General features: G+C 38.8%; 2 protein-coding genes across 2 annotated transcripts; both read right to left on the bottom strand.

The window, feature by feature from the left end:
* Nucleotides 1–264: 264 nt before the first annotated feature.
* tlr21 (toll-like receptor 21) lies at nucleotides 265–4,875 on the bottom strand. Its single transcript, XM_039805185.1, has 2 exons — nucleotides 4,757–4,875; nucleotides 265–3,419 (listed from the first exon to the last, which is right to left on the bottom strand). The coding sequence occupies exon 2, from the start codon at nucleotides 3,283–3,285 to the stop codon at nucleotides 358–360; it is 2,928 nt and encodes a 975-aa protein (XP_039661119.1). The 5' UTR covers nucleotides 3,286–3,419; nucleotides 4,757–4,875; the 3' UTR covers nucleotides 265–357.
* A 5,085-nt stretch (nucleotides 4,876–9,960) lies between these two features.
* cnfn (cornifelin) lies at nucleotides 9,961–10,906 on the bottom strand. Its single transcript, XM_039805573.1, is given in 3 exon segments — nucleotides 9,961–10,176; nucleotides 10,330–10,466; nucleotides 10,559–10,906. Coding segments are annotated over 3 exon segments (351 nt in total). The 5' UTR covers nucleotides 10,683–10,906; the 3' UTR covers nucleotides 9,961–10,086.
* Between the last annotated feature and the right edge of the window lie 4,005 nt (nucleotides 10,907–14,911).

The following is a 14,911-nucleotide window of genomic DNA, read 5'->3' on the forward strand; positions in this document are numbered from 1 at the left end:
TACATGTGTTGCAGCTGTATATTTTTAAACTGGTAAAGGAAACCTTGTCTTTGCATTTTATTTTAATCACAATCTGTTTTAATAAAAGAGCTTGTGAAAAGTGGCTTTGACTTCAAACTCAACATTTAGCCCACTTTGTAAAAAAATACAGAGCTATATATCGTGTATCGCCATTCAGCGTTAACGGCGACGTGAGGAAAAATTTGGGTGCACCTAAATTTTGTGCTGTTGCACCTAAATAAAAAAAGTTAGGCGCACCAGTGCAACCAAGGCAAAAAGTTAGTCTGGAGCCCTGTATCATTATTAATTTATTGTACTGAGGTTTGAATTGGCAGTCACAAATAAAATTATATATTTTCAAGGTTGCAAGTAATAGTTTTCATCTGATGATTGAGTCTCAAAATGTTCAGTTCCTTCTTCACCTTTACTTTTGTAATTTTCTTCAGTATTGAGTCTGCTCCCGGTTCTAATCGCCCTACGTAGATGATACCAAAACAGCTCTTGGGCCTGCGTCGGGTTAGTGCAGTCTGGGCCAGGCCACTGCAGATAAGTCTTTTTCAACATGACTTTCCTCATGCGGTGATAGGACGACACCTGCCTCTCAGAGATTGGTTCCAAAAACACGAGCAGGAGAATATCCCGGTGCTCATCGAAGAGTCGGTAGCTGGCCAGTTGGATTTCCAGAGAACACCACTCACTTCTTAGGAAATTCCTGCTTACCACACATATAGTCTTACGGCTGCTATACACAGCAGAGACGATGTTATCCACGATATCGCGGCCCAGCTCAAAGTCCCTGTGATGTAGGCAAAGTTTAAAAGACGATTGATTTCCCTCCAGGTTGGGCACTAACTCTTCCATGACCCACTTTTCATCAGAGGAGTTATATGAAATAAATGCATCATATTTGCAATTTTCCTCCTCTTCTCTGAGTCTGCGCCACTGTTCACTAAACCAGGAACGGAACACATAGTAGCCATACTTAATTTTCCAGTAGAGTTTGACATGAAGTAAAGGAGTTACTGTGAACAGAAAGATCACAACCGCTGTGCTAATGAACATGTACTCTCCTAGATCTTTGTAACAAACTTTGGTGTCAAAGTTGTAGAATTTGACTTTTTCATCGTGAGGGCAACGCAGATTGTATAGATAGACCACCTGGACATGTGGGTTATGTACTGTCCAGTTTTGAAGCAAGCTATTCTTGCAGGTGCAGCTTAAAGGAATGTTACGTATGTCAAGGTAGTGGAGTTTAGGTAAAGTTTCTAGTGCATCGACATCAATGCTCTGCATTACATTGCGGTTGAGCTGCAGTGTGTGTAACTGTGTAAGATTCCCAAAAACCTCCTTTGAGATGTTCTGAATGCCCATATTTTCTACAATCAATTTGGTCAAATTTTTTAGATTTTTAAAGACTCCTGGATGCAGCTGTGTCACTCCAACACAGCAGTTATCCAATGTGAGGAAATGTAAGCCTGTCAGATCATCAAAGACATCAGGAGCAAGATAATTGATCATATTGTTGGTCAGATACAGAGATTTCAGTGAGTGTAGGCCATGGAAAAAATTGCGGGGTAAAACAGTGAGGCCATGCGGCCGCTGTCCATCCAATTTGAGATCAGTGAGTTTGCTGAGATTCATAAATGGAGAACGTATTTCTGCATTGAGGAAGCGAATCTGATTACTTTGTAAATCCAGCACTGTTAGTGTGTCTTGAAACACATGATAGAAGGAAGTGTCAATCTGTTTGAGGTTGTTTCCATCTAGATAGAATTTGGACAGACTTTTTAGTCCATCAAGGCCAGATGGCTGGAAATACGTGATCTTGTTACCTCCTAAGTCTAGTGTAGTCAATTTGCTGAGACTGAGGAAGGTCCCGTTAAAAATGACAGAAATTTGATTGTTGCGTAGGTTAAGGATTTGCAGGTTGACATTGTCTTCAAACGTGTCAATGAACAAATCAGTTAAAAGGTTATTATCCAATCGGAGCGTTGTTAACTGTTTTAGCCCTTTGAGAGCTTTTCGATCGAGGAAAGCAATTGTGTTTATGTTAAGCTTTAGCGTCTTGATATTTGGTGTATGATAGAAAGCATAAGAGCTGACTGAGAGGATGCGGTTGTAACGATAGCTCAGCTCTTCCAGATGTTCTAAATCAACCATATTTTGTGTTATACAGGATTGGAGTTTGGTGAGATGGTTATGCTCTGCATTGAAGCTTTTTATTAGTGTCTGTTTATTGAGAAAGTTAAGACAACTTGTGCTTTTCAGGTTGTTGCGGGACAGATCCAAAGCTGTGATATTAGGACAATAGGATAGTGCGTTCTTTGTTAGATTCTTAATCCCATTATTACCCAGGCCTAATTTTATCTTTTTCACCTTTCTCTTTAACGATTTGCATAGCTCCTTGAGCAGTTTGACATTTTTTAGACCCGTGCCAGAGAAATCAATGCGACCTGCGTTGACGTTGCTGATATTTAAAAACTCCACTACATTGACACTTGTTGAACGCAAACGTAGATAGTTTATATGACTCAAATTCACCCCTTGAAAAGCTGTCGTGGGGAGCCTAGGATTGTATGACAAATCTAGCAGCTGGATGAAACCGAGAAACGAATGCTGACATCCTAATGTCAACAGATTATTTCTACATATATATAATGTAGTGAGGGATTCGGGTAGTGACACATTTGAGTGGTTGAGAGAGGTTAAATTGTTAAAGCAAAGATCTAGTATTTTTAGGTTTGTTAGATGTGAAACAGACTCAGCAACCCCTGAGAAGTTTGTCAGAAAGTTTTGTCTCATTATTAAAGTGTCCAGGTTGAGAAGAGTGGAGAAAATGCCCTCGGGGAGCTGCTTTAATGTGTTGTTTGTCAGCGAGAGATACGTGAGGTTGTGCAGCTCCTGAAACACAGAAGGGATGAGCTCTGAGATGTTGTTAAAGGACAAATTCAGAGACTTGAGTTGACTTAAGTTTTGGAAAGCAAACTGATCGATGATCCTCAAGTGATTGTTATCTATTTTAAGGTGTTGAAGGTTTGGTAGATGAACAAAGCTCTTGTTGGGAATGTGCCACAGAGGATTAGAGGAGATGTTGAGGCTAACAGCAGATGGCGGCAGATCATTTATAATAGCAGGCATGTTCTTTTCCTTCCGAAGGACGCAGTTGAAACTTTGTCCGTCTGAGTATGGGTCTTCAATGCAGTTGTTAAAGCTGTACCCACTGATGAGTTGAACAGCACCAAGAAAAACTGTAACTGACAACAGCTGATAAGTTAGACTAGCCATTTTGTCTTGTTTCAGTCCAAAGAAACTGTCCTTTAAATGACTTTCATCCGTGTTGGTTGGGTTTGTTTGAATGTTATGTTGCAAATGTCTGTCAACTAGGCCTTTTGTTCATCGGCTGAAGGTTGTACAGGAATCTGAGGATGAAGAGAAGGATTGATGTCACTTGGCATGTTGTACAGGTGAATTAAAAGTTGCATATTCAAATCACACTTTTTACTTTCTATGCTGAACAAGCCTAATACAGAACTATACCACAATCCTTAGGTATCACCATTCCTACTGTACATGTCAGTCCTGTTTTCATTCAGGGTATAGTGAAAATTAACAAAATAATTTGAGGTATCATTCTTTAAAATGTTTGTGTCTTTGGCATTCTTAGTTGGATCATTTTAATTTTAAAGCTCTCCAAAAGTTTGAAATGTACCTTTAAAACATTGTGAAAACACAACAACAAATTGGCCTAATTTCTACTAAACTTTGTGTCTTTATATATATACACACATATAGCCTTAAAATAGCAGATGCATAAGCATTACTGGACAGAAATATGTTATTTTACATTTTTCAGAATAAAAGTCGGATGTATGAGGCACTTAATAAAAAACTGCTATAAAGCTCCCAAAATATAAATGGCCATATTTTTCTGCAGTACATTCAGCACTGTGTATTCCTTTACTAACTCAAGTTTTTCTTAGTGTGTAATACCAGAACCAAAACCAAAAAAAAAATTTCACCAGCTTCCTAAAATCGTCTCATGCTTTCAATAATCCCAACGGTTTTATTGTTTTCCAGGAAATGTGAAACTTGTTCAAGTAAAACTGGGTTCCTCTTCTGTAATGTTTTCATATCCCTTTTCACTCTGCGCTGGCGTTCCTTCCCCTCCTGACACTTAATTCCCGTTGTTATATTCCACACCTGATACTATCAATATTAAAACATGCCATGAGGGTGGTAATAGACATTGTAACAGACTGTGCTGACGGTCACAACACCTCAGCACACCCTACTTTTTTCAATGTTTCTCTGGCAACCTTCTTGGGTTGAACCCGTTTGACGACATTGCTCAAGCCTATAGGACTATATGCTTGTGTGTCAGTGGACACAGAAGACACCATTTGAGCTAAACCTGTTTTTATGACTCTTTGCAATTGTATTCTCTAACTTTATAAAATCATAAATCACTGAGCACTATGCACATGCTCCACAGCAAATCATTTGAATTGGATGTACTGCCATAGACAAAGAAATTATAGCAACATTTTGTGACAATCCTCATGTGACTAACAACATTCAACATTCAACCTAAGAAGTGATCGTATTAGTCTAAAAAACAGTCTGTTGTCACCCTCTTATAATCTTTCAAACAATCTTTCACACACCCTTCTCTGATCAGATAAATACTGGCTAGTATAGTTGCCAAGAATGTTACTATATTTGAAGTTAAAACATTATTTTGCTATGACAGCCTCACCTGTTGAGTGAATGTTGTTCAGCTCGCCTTGCCTCTTGAGAGAGCTTCTTGTACTGTGTATATCTTACATTGGCTACACTTCTTGCTTCTGGAGGCTACTCTTCCTGCTTCTGGAGGCTACTCTTCCTGCTTCTTACAGTGCAGACGCTCTACTGCTTGCTCCTGCTTCTGCTTGCATATTTCTGCTGATAATCTTGCTTTTCCTCTGAGAGAAACTATGAGCAGCGGCTCTTGGATACTTATAAATCACTGGACTATACATTTTTTGTAGACATAGTAGGCTACTGTCATTTTTGAACATTTTTCTGCGTGAGCGTGGCCTACCAATAGCTTAAGCCTGTCCTAAAGTGACTGTAGCTAAAGCTAATTAGCAGCAAGATGCCACCCTTCTCCATAGAGGACTACTACAAACTCCTTCAGAAGATTGCAGTTCTGGAAACCAAAATTTACCGGTTAGAAGTAAACGTGGAAGTGAACAAGGAAATGACACCACTTTACCAGTGACCCAAAACAATGGACAAAAGCATGCTAACACACGGCTAACTAGCACCAGCAAGACCACAAAGAAACAAGAGGGCTGTGGAACGGATAATAAATCAACAAGTGGCAGTCCTCCCTGGAACTCTTTTGGTGCAAAGCCTAAGAGTAAATCATTTTCCTGGGAAATGGGAGGACGACTAACGGGCAGAGCACAGCGCCCTGAGATTTGTGATATGACCGGCTGGCCTGCATTACCACCCAGGCAGAGCGCCTCTTCAACCCCTGTACTTAGCAGGACACAGTCGTGGACAGCTGCAAAAGGGAAAATCAGCAACAAAATGCCTCCCCAACAACTGAGTGTGCAGGTGAAGAACAGATTTGCTCCTCTGCTGCAGGACCCTGGACATGACCTGGATTACGTCTCATCGTCACACAGCAGGGTAAGGACTGAGAGCAATTCTAAAAGTAAAAGCTACAGGGAAAGCTAACAACTGGGCCCCAAACTCTGATTGTGGGTGACTCTGCTGTGAAAGATATAAAAAGCAGTAAAAACACCCAAAATACTCTGTTTTCCCAAAGACATGGTGTCTGACTTGGCCCAAAGAATCCAGGATATCATAGCAGCACACCCAACTGTGAAGAACATTATACTGCATATAGGGTCAAATGATGTTGTAAAGCAAGAGTCTGAAGTGCTGAATCGTGACTTTATGAATCTGCTGAACGTACGATCAGCTCCCAAAATGCAAAGGTGTTTATCAGTGGCCCTATACCGCCAGTCAGAGGAGGAGCTGAGAGATTCGGCAGACTGTTGGCACTGAACAGATGGCTTTCAACTGCGTGTACCAACAACCATTCTCTGCAGTTCATTGACAATTTTAACATTTTCTGCAGACATCTTTTAAAGGCAGATGGACTATTCCTTAACAAGTCAGGATTAAAGCTGTTCACCTCTAACCTACTTTACTTTCTGCCGCCACATCTGCTCCCTTGGCCAAGGACACGAGACAAGATGAACCAAAACAAGAGGAAGACACAACAAAGTGCGGCAGTGAGCCACCACAGCCCCCACCTGAGCAAAGATTTGACCATGGGAGACCAAAGGCCGGAGATGAGAAATCTCAACACCCCTTCTCACCCGTCCAACACTCCTCAAACCCTCGGACACACGACAGCTTTGAGGACCTCTTTAAGGATACGTCGCTCTCCCCTCTTTCCCCCATCCCCATGTTGGAGTTCACTGACCAGATGAAGCAGCTGGTGAATGCTGGAACCAAGTATGCCCCCTTCCTTCTCCCATCGTAAAACGCCAGGCACCTCTGCCCCTCAAGGACGGCAGCTAACTCCTTCTCCCCAAACTGATAAGGATGCTTGTGTGCAAAATGCAGCAAGCGTTAACTGATATGGGCCGGGTCCAGGCTGCATGCCTAGTAGCACTCATGATTCTTTCCAAGACAAGCCTGGGCCCTGCGTATTAGGTACTTCCACAATTTATGTTGTGATAGGTAATAGAAAAAGAATGGCGAATAAGCACGTAACTGCAAACTTTGCAAATTTAGCATCCATTCCTCGTCAGCCACAGTCTGTCCCAAAAAATGAAAACGCACTAACACTAGCCCTACTAAACGTTAGGTCTTTGGCGGGTAAATCATTTTTAATCAATGATTTTATTATCAAGCACAATCTTGATTTTATGTTTTTAACTGAAACCTGGTTGGACCATAATAACAGTGCTGCTGTTCTCATTGAGTCAGCCCCCCCTAACTTTAGTTTTATGAGTGAGAATAGAGTGAATAAGAAAGGAGGTTGTCGCCATTTTGTTTAATGACTCATTTCAATGTACGCAATTATCTTACGGAAATTTTGCTTCTTTTGAATATGTGGCTCTTCAGCTAAGATCCTCCCCTCAAGCTCTACTTCTAAATATCTACAGGCCACCTAAATACTGTGCATCCTTCTTTGACGACTTTACTGAACTGCTGTCTATAATTTGTATTAACTTTGACCGTGTAATTATTGCTGGTGATTTTAACATTCATGTTGACAACCCCCAGGACAGAGGGACCAAAGAACTGTGTTGTGTTTTTGAGAGCTATGGACTGACTCAGCATGTGACACAGCCCACGCACAATAAGGGGCACACTCTGGACTTGATTATCTCAAAGGGTCTGAACATTCCCAAGGTTGTGGTGACTGATGTTGCTCTCTCTGATCATTCCTGTGTTTTCTTTAACGGCACTATCTCTGTGCCAAAAAGTGTTCAAACAAAGTTAATCAGAAAACGGTATATCACTGAAAACACCAGTGAAAAATTCATTCAGCTTTTCTCCTCTACACCTGCCCTTACTGGGGCCTCAGTCACTGAGCTTGTAGATAATTTCAACTGTAAAATTACGAATGTTATTGATGCTATGGCTCCCACTAAGATCAAAGCTGTCTCTGGTAAGAAAAGATCTCCATGGAGAAATTTTATAGTTGTGAGAACAGAAAAAAGAGTGTGTCGAAAAGCTGAACGCAGTTGGCGAAAATCTAATCTCCAGGTCCATTATAACACTTATAAAGAGAGACTTCGCATTTATAATCTGGAACTAAGAAATGCAAGGCGGTCCTTCTTCTCTGACATTATTGCCAGAAACAATAATAATTCACGTGCTTTGTTTGCTACTGTTGATAGATTAACTAACCCTCCAGTACCAGTAGCATCGGAACTGTTGTTGACTTTGCCTCCTTCTTCACAGACAAAATTCAGAAAATTAGACAAACAGTAAGTGCTTCCATATCAAGTACAGGATATGTGTTGTCACAGTGTGCATGCAAAACAAATTCCAACATGACACAATTTCATACAATCAACCTTAAAAACCTGGAGGACATTATACAACATCTGAAAACCTCCTCCTGTTGCCTTGATATTCTACCAACGGGTGTTTTCAAAAATGTTTTGAATTGTTTGGCTTCAGATCTTCTACAGATTGTAAACACATCTCTGCTCTCAGGTATCTTCCCACAGGCCCTGAAAACTGCAGTCATCAAGCCACTCCTAAAAAAGAACAATCTAGACACGACACTAATGAGCAACTATAGGCCAATATCAAACCTTCCATTTTTAAGTAAAATCATAGAAAAAGTGGTTTTTCAACAACTCAACCTTTTCTTATCGTTAAACAACAGTTTTGATGCCTTCCAGTCAGGTTTTCGACCACACCACAGCACTGAGACAGCTCTTGTTAAAGTCTTTAATGACATCCACTTAAACACAGATAGTGGCAAAATTTCAGTCTTAGTATTACTTGATCTCAGTGCTGCATTTGATACGGTAGACCATGACATATTGCTTGACCGATTGGAAAACTGGGTTGGTCTTTCTGGCTCAGTACTAAAGTGGTTTGAATCCTATTTAAAGAATAGGGACTACTTTGTGTCTATAGGTAATTATACATCTGAGCATACAAATATGACGTGCGGAGTTCCCCAAGGCTCAGTTCTGGGGCCTCTTCTGTTCAACATCTACATGCTTCCACTGGCTCAGATTATGGAAAACAACAAAATAAGTTACCATAGTTATGCGGATGACACCCAAATTTACATAACCTTATCACCAGGGAACTATAGCCCAATACAACAATTAAATATGTGCATTGAACAGATTAATGACTGGATGTGCCAGAACTTTCTTAAATTAAATGAAGAAAAACGAAGGTGGTTGTTTTTGGAGCAAAAGAGGAACGATTGAAAGTCAGCCAGCTTCAAACGACAATGTTAAAAACAACAGACAAAGCCAGAAATCTTGGTGTAGTCATGGACTCAGACCTGAATTTTAAAAGCCACATTAACATAATTAAAAAATCAGCCTATTATCACCTTAAAAATATATCAAGGGTTAAAGGACTTATGTCTCAGCAGGATCTGGAAAAACTTGTCCATGCTTTTATCTTCAGTAGACTTGACTACTGTAACGGAGTCTTTACAGGTCTTCCCAAAAACTCAATCAGACAGCTGCAGCTGATTCAAGGCGCTGCTGCTCGAGTCCTCACTAAGACCAAGAAAGTGGATCACATCACTCCAGTACTGAAGTCTCTACACTGGCTTCCAGTGCCTCAAAGAATTGATTTCAAAATACTTTTACTGGTTTATAAATCACTAAACGGTTTAGGGCCAAAATACATTTCTGATCTGCTACTACATTATGACCCACCCAGACCTCTCAGGTCGTCTGGGACAGGTCTACTTGTTGTCCCCAGAGTCAGAACTAAACAGGGGGAAGCAGCGTTCAGTTTTTATGCTCCACATATCTGGAACAAACTCCCAGAAACCTGCAGGTCCGCTGCAACTCTCAGTTCTTTTAAATCTAAGCTAAAGACCTATCTTTTTGATGTTGCTTTTCTTTAAATAATCTATTAACTTTAATTTCTTATACTGCACTGTAACTTTTATTCTTATACTGCACTATCAATTTTATTCTTGTCTTTTAATGTTTTTAATTTGTTTATTAATGTTTTTAAATTGTTTTCAATTGTTTTTAACTGCTCTTTAATGTTTTATGTAAAGCACTTTGAATTGCCCTGTTGCTGAAATGTGCTATACAAATAAAGCTGCCTTGCCTTGCCTTGCCTTACACACGAAATCAGGAAGAGGAACACGGGTAAAACCTATTCTCTTCCTTAGAAATTCAGTCACAACATGAAACTTCCAATAGAGTTGTATTTAATTTTATTCAGGTATAATTTCATTCCAAAATAAATAATGTGTGTACATTAATGTAAAGTCAGTGTTGCTGAAAATGTCCTTCTTGACTGGTTTGTTGCATAAAGACAATTGCAGTTTAAAATTAGATTCAACAACTATTCCGTTCATCCTCTCCTCTTCTGCTCCCGAGCCATCTGACACAGTCCACACAGAGGCAGGCAGGCCATGATCACCCAGTCATCACACACCGAGCCCTGGGAAGAAGCACAGGGACAGTTAACTGGCGACAAACATCAATATCATGTTCTGTCCAGATTTCATAGTTACTTCAAAATAGCATGCTCTTTTCACTACAAAATCAGCTGTGCCATTGTTTTGGTGGTCCAATGTGTGTTTATCACACTTACATCAATGTGGTATTTGCTGCGTATGCTTGTCCTTAGAGCAATCATGGTACCTGGAAGGAAGGGCAGGCAATAACTGTCACCGTTGTCCTGAGCTACCTTACAGCCCAGGATACAAGGGACGAACGTTGCACAAAGACCTGGAGGAGAGAGACATAGTATTACCACTTTGGAATTCATTTCACAGTGTTGGTTCATTTTTGCTTGATTCCACAAACACGTAAACACTTACAGATGCCACAGTCTTCACAGCAGTCGCACACATTTGAACTCCAATCTGATAATCCGGACGACACAGTGTACTGTGTGACAGTGACCTAAGGCTGCGAGCTGATCACGTTTGACTGGAATGCCATTGCTGTGAGAAGAAGCAAATTAATATTAAAATAAAAGTAAAAACAGATCTTATCGTACTAAGTCACAATATTATTAAAAACTTAACATCTGGTAGCATTTTCTAGCCTTATTTGCAGCTATGTTTCCCCCAACCGGCACTGGGAGAGCCTGGGTCTGGCCGAGGTTTTTTTCCTAAAAGGGAGTTTTTACTCGCCACTGTCACACTGTCGCACTATATGCTTGCTCTTGGGGGAATTACTAGAATTGTTGGGACTTTATAAATTATAGAGTGGGGTCTACACCTACTCTATCTGTAAAGTGTCTCAAGACAACCCTTGTTATGATTTGATACTATAAATAAAATTGAATTGAATTGAATTGAATTGAAAACAAATATCCTGATCCGGGTCCAGTCCTGTGCCATCAAAGCTTCTGCAGGTTTTCATTCCATCCAAAACCAATTTAAACTTATTCAAGTGATATTTAGTAAAATCAGTTATTGCAATTAATTGGAATAAAAAAACCTGAAGACCATATATATTCCATATAGCCTGGGCTTACCTCCTGAGGTTTGTGTATGGCTCCTGAAAAGGTGGTCTTACGGTGTAGATGGTCACAGGCTAAATCCACAAACAGCAGGACAAAGGCATGGCCACAGCTCTTATACCCAGTTTGACATCCCTCTTATACATTAGTCTAGTTCCTGTGCTGATATGACTTATTGTTAAGACAAAACCCAAGTGTTTAGTTTTGGGGCGTATCACTCTTCCAAAGTGTTCACCTAACATGACGTGGTCTTTACCAGCATGCAGTAATTTAAGAACAAAGGCCTATAGTCCATATTTGTATTTCAGCAACTTATAAACCAGGCGTTTTTTGGCAGGTGTGGTGTGTGTACACACTGTGGGCCCTACTCTATGAATGGGAAAAATAATAGCAAAAATTGAGCTTTGATCCTCAGACCTAAGTTGAAAAAGGAGATTTACTCTTGTGGTGCAATACAACTTTTGATGTTGGTAAATATGTGAATTTGTGTAGTGTGTCCAGATGTACACAATGGATTTATAGAAAACACTGGTGAACAACACAAAAAGCTTTTTCTAAGGATCCACTTTGGCTCCGCTTTAGCTGTAGACCCAGTACCATTTTTAATGGAGTCTTTATGGAGTTCATATACAACACATAAAAAAAAAACATTAAAGAAGTATAAAAGTGATTAAATTAAAATAATAGAATGTAACGTTCAAAGATACCACAAAACAACAATACAACATTAAGTTAAGGCTAAGTTTTCAAAACAGTATATAAATAATATAGTTGCAAATATACACAAAACTAAAGACATCCAACACAAATGACAATAAAATAAACAGATACACAAAATCAAATACAATTTAACATGAAACACAAGATGTAATGCAAATTGTAGCATATTGTATGATGAAAACATTAAAAGTTTACATAATTAATTTCCAAAGTGGCCCTGGCCTGCCCAGGATCATCATACAACAGTGATACATTACAGACTTGAGTGAAAAGAACCTTATCTATACATTTTGACAGTGCCTAGTATTATACCTGGGCTGCACTCACACACCTGTAAATATTCCGATACCAGATTTTTTTTGGGGATATATATTGAATATATCATACATAGCATAGCCCATATAACATAATTAACTTTTTTTTATGTCTTATGTCTCCTTATTTGGAGCAGTTACAGCGTTTTATGATCATTTCCGTATTTTGTTACCTCAATTGCAAGCCCAGTTTGTGGTTGTTGTTTTTTTAAAACATGCAGCAGTGGAGTCTGTGAGATTCCAAACAATGAGGAAGTAAAATTAATGTAAAAAAAAAAAAACAGGAGATTAACTCCGTGAACAATAATTCACCACTTGTTAAATAGATTCTTTCTTTGTAATAATATATGTAATATAGTGTATAAGCTCATTATACAATTTATAAGTGGGCTTGATGATGCGTAGAGAGGTAATAGAAATGACGTGCATGATCATTACTCTATCGTATCATAGGTCATGCATTTCATTTTCTTGCATCTCGAATTTATGAACTTGTTTGAACTATAAAATGTCATCCTTTCAAACCATTGAATTACCAGATATACATTCAGTTTAAGTAGCCACACTAAGTAGGTTGTAGAGGTGTGGCCTTAACTCACATTGCACAACAGATCTGAGCAGCAGATACAAGCTTTATAAGCTAAACTCTGATCATAAAAACACCTCACAAGACAGATGAATGCATTGTTATGCTCTGCTGTGACTCATTCCTTGCATGTAACATTTCACATTTCAAGTGCATTTTTCGAATATTTTTGACTTTTAAAGCCAATTTATTTTTTTTTAATATGAGGAACTGAATAAGGCAAATAAGTAAGAAATTGCGGTAGACTAGAGAAAGGAGTCATTTCCACTGGAGACATGCCCCCCCCCCCACACACACACACACACACTTTTTGAGATGGTTGTATTTGTATCCATATATTTTTAAAAGCAAATTTGTTGAAAATGTTCTGAAAAATAGAACACAGAAAACACAGAATGCTTGAACATGAGCAGAAGTCTGCTGAAACACTTAGCTATTAAAGTTGGGGGGGTTGTAAATTACTTAAAATGCATTCATTTATCATTGATCTGAGCAGGCACATTTAAAAAATGTAACTTCCACAAACAAAATACACAAAGAAGGAGGGAATAGTATTGTGTGTTGACTCAGCAGAGATTACATCAAATGAGAGAAACTGATCTACAATGTGTCCAGCCCAATGGTGAAATTAAATCTGTGCTCTTGTATGGAGGACTGTTAGTTGTTAACGTTGTTTTGTGTTTTATGCCGAGTAGGCCTATTTTCATATTTTGTATTGCATTTTGTGATGTTATGTAATTTTTTTACCTGACACGCCATAATTATCTGACCTCATACCAACTCCCCTTTTACATACAAAAATGATTTCTTACAAAAAAAAATTTCATCCGAGCCCTTATGTTCCCACCACTTTTTACCACAAAGTAATGCCCTTAGGTTTGAGGTCATTTAGAAACAATACATACTTTGTCCACCAGAGAGCACTGACTAGTTGATTTTTACACTGTAAAAAGTCCTGCTTTGTATATATGTTGGTCAACTTGGTACTTACGGTGATTAAAAAAATGTCTATCAACCGATATATTGTCATTGGATTTTGTAATCTCCCAAATACAAATATCAGTATCAGGTATAAAGTCACTTAAACAATTCACATTAAAGTGTCCCGTGTTTAAAAAATGAGGCATGGAGGTGTGTTATTATGGCACCAGGAACCTGTTTTCCTTAAATAGACACTTTGGAGAATTCAGAAGAGCAGGTATGGTTCCTCTTCTGCTCCTCCATGTGCGCACATGATTTACTTACAAACATACCGTTTATATAGCTAACTTTAACAATATGCTTCTGTGGTGTGTGTATTGTACTGTTCATCACTCAGATAAATCAACAGAAGAAAGCAAAACATCAGTGATGTTGCACAATAACATAATTTACCAGAAGATCCTCAGTCGAGACAGTAAGCAACCGCGAGAGTGTTCAGTTCCTCACACATTTGAGCTGTTTTTTTAAAAGAAATCATAAAGTAATACTAAAAAAGGGGATTTAGCTCATTCTGTCTATCCTATCTCTTGTCTAGTTTGTGGAAGTAAAGCAAAAAGGGGCTTTGTGACTCATCGATGCATTTTATTTCTCAACCAGCATTTGAATGCTCCTGAGTCTGAGTCTGCATGAGTTTGTTTGTGTTACAAACAAGGAAGGGAGGTGTCAAGTCTCTATCACAAGTTGCTTTACAGAGCATGAGAGAGTGTTAAATGTATTTCCTTTTACTGCATACATTCTTGCAGATGTGATTTTGGTTTAGATTACATTAGATTCAACTTTTTACTTTCAACTTATTGTCATTGTTCAGAGTTCAAGTACAAAGACAACGAAATGCAGTTTGCGTCTAACCAGAAGTGCAAAAAAAGCGGAAAAGTGCAATGTGATATACAAAGTATAGACAGGTGGAGCATAGGCAGGACAAGAAATATATTGCAGTGTTATAAGAGCAGAATAAATATGGCTATGTAATATGTACAAACTATGAACAACATGTACAGATATGTGTAATGTAGTAGCAGTGACATAATAGTAGTAAGAATAATATAGATGCATGCAGTGTATTAGCAGAATATATTAATAATAATAATAATAATAATAATAA

This window comes from Perca fluviatilis, chromosome 7 (assembly GCF_010015445.1).
Source record: "Perca fluviatilis chromosome 7, GENO_Pfluv_1.0, whole genome shotgun sequence".
Classification (NCBI taxonomy): domain Eukaryota; kingdom Metazoa; phylum Chordata; class Actinopteri; order Perciformes; family Percidae; genus Perca; species Perca fluviatilis.

Bases quoted from the DNA above. Each gene is read 5' to 3' on its own strand.
- tlr21 (XM_039805185.1), bottom strand. From the start codon at position 3,285: ATGGCTAGTCTAACTTATCAGCTGTTGTCAGTTACAGTTTTTCTTGGT.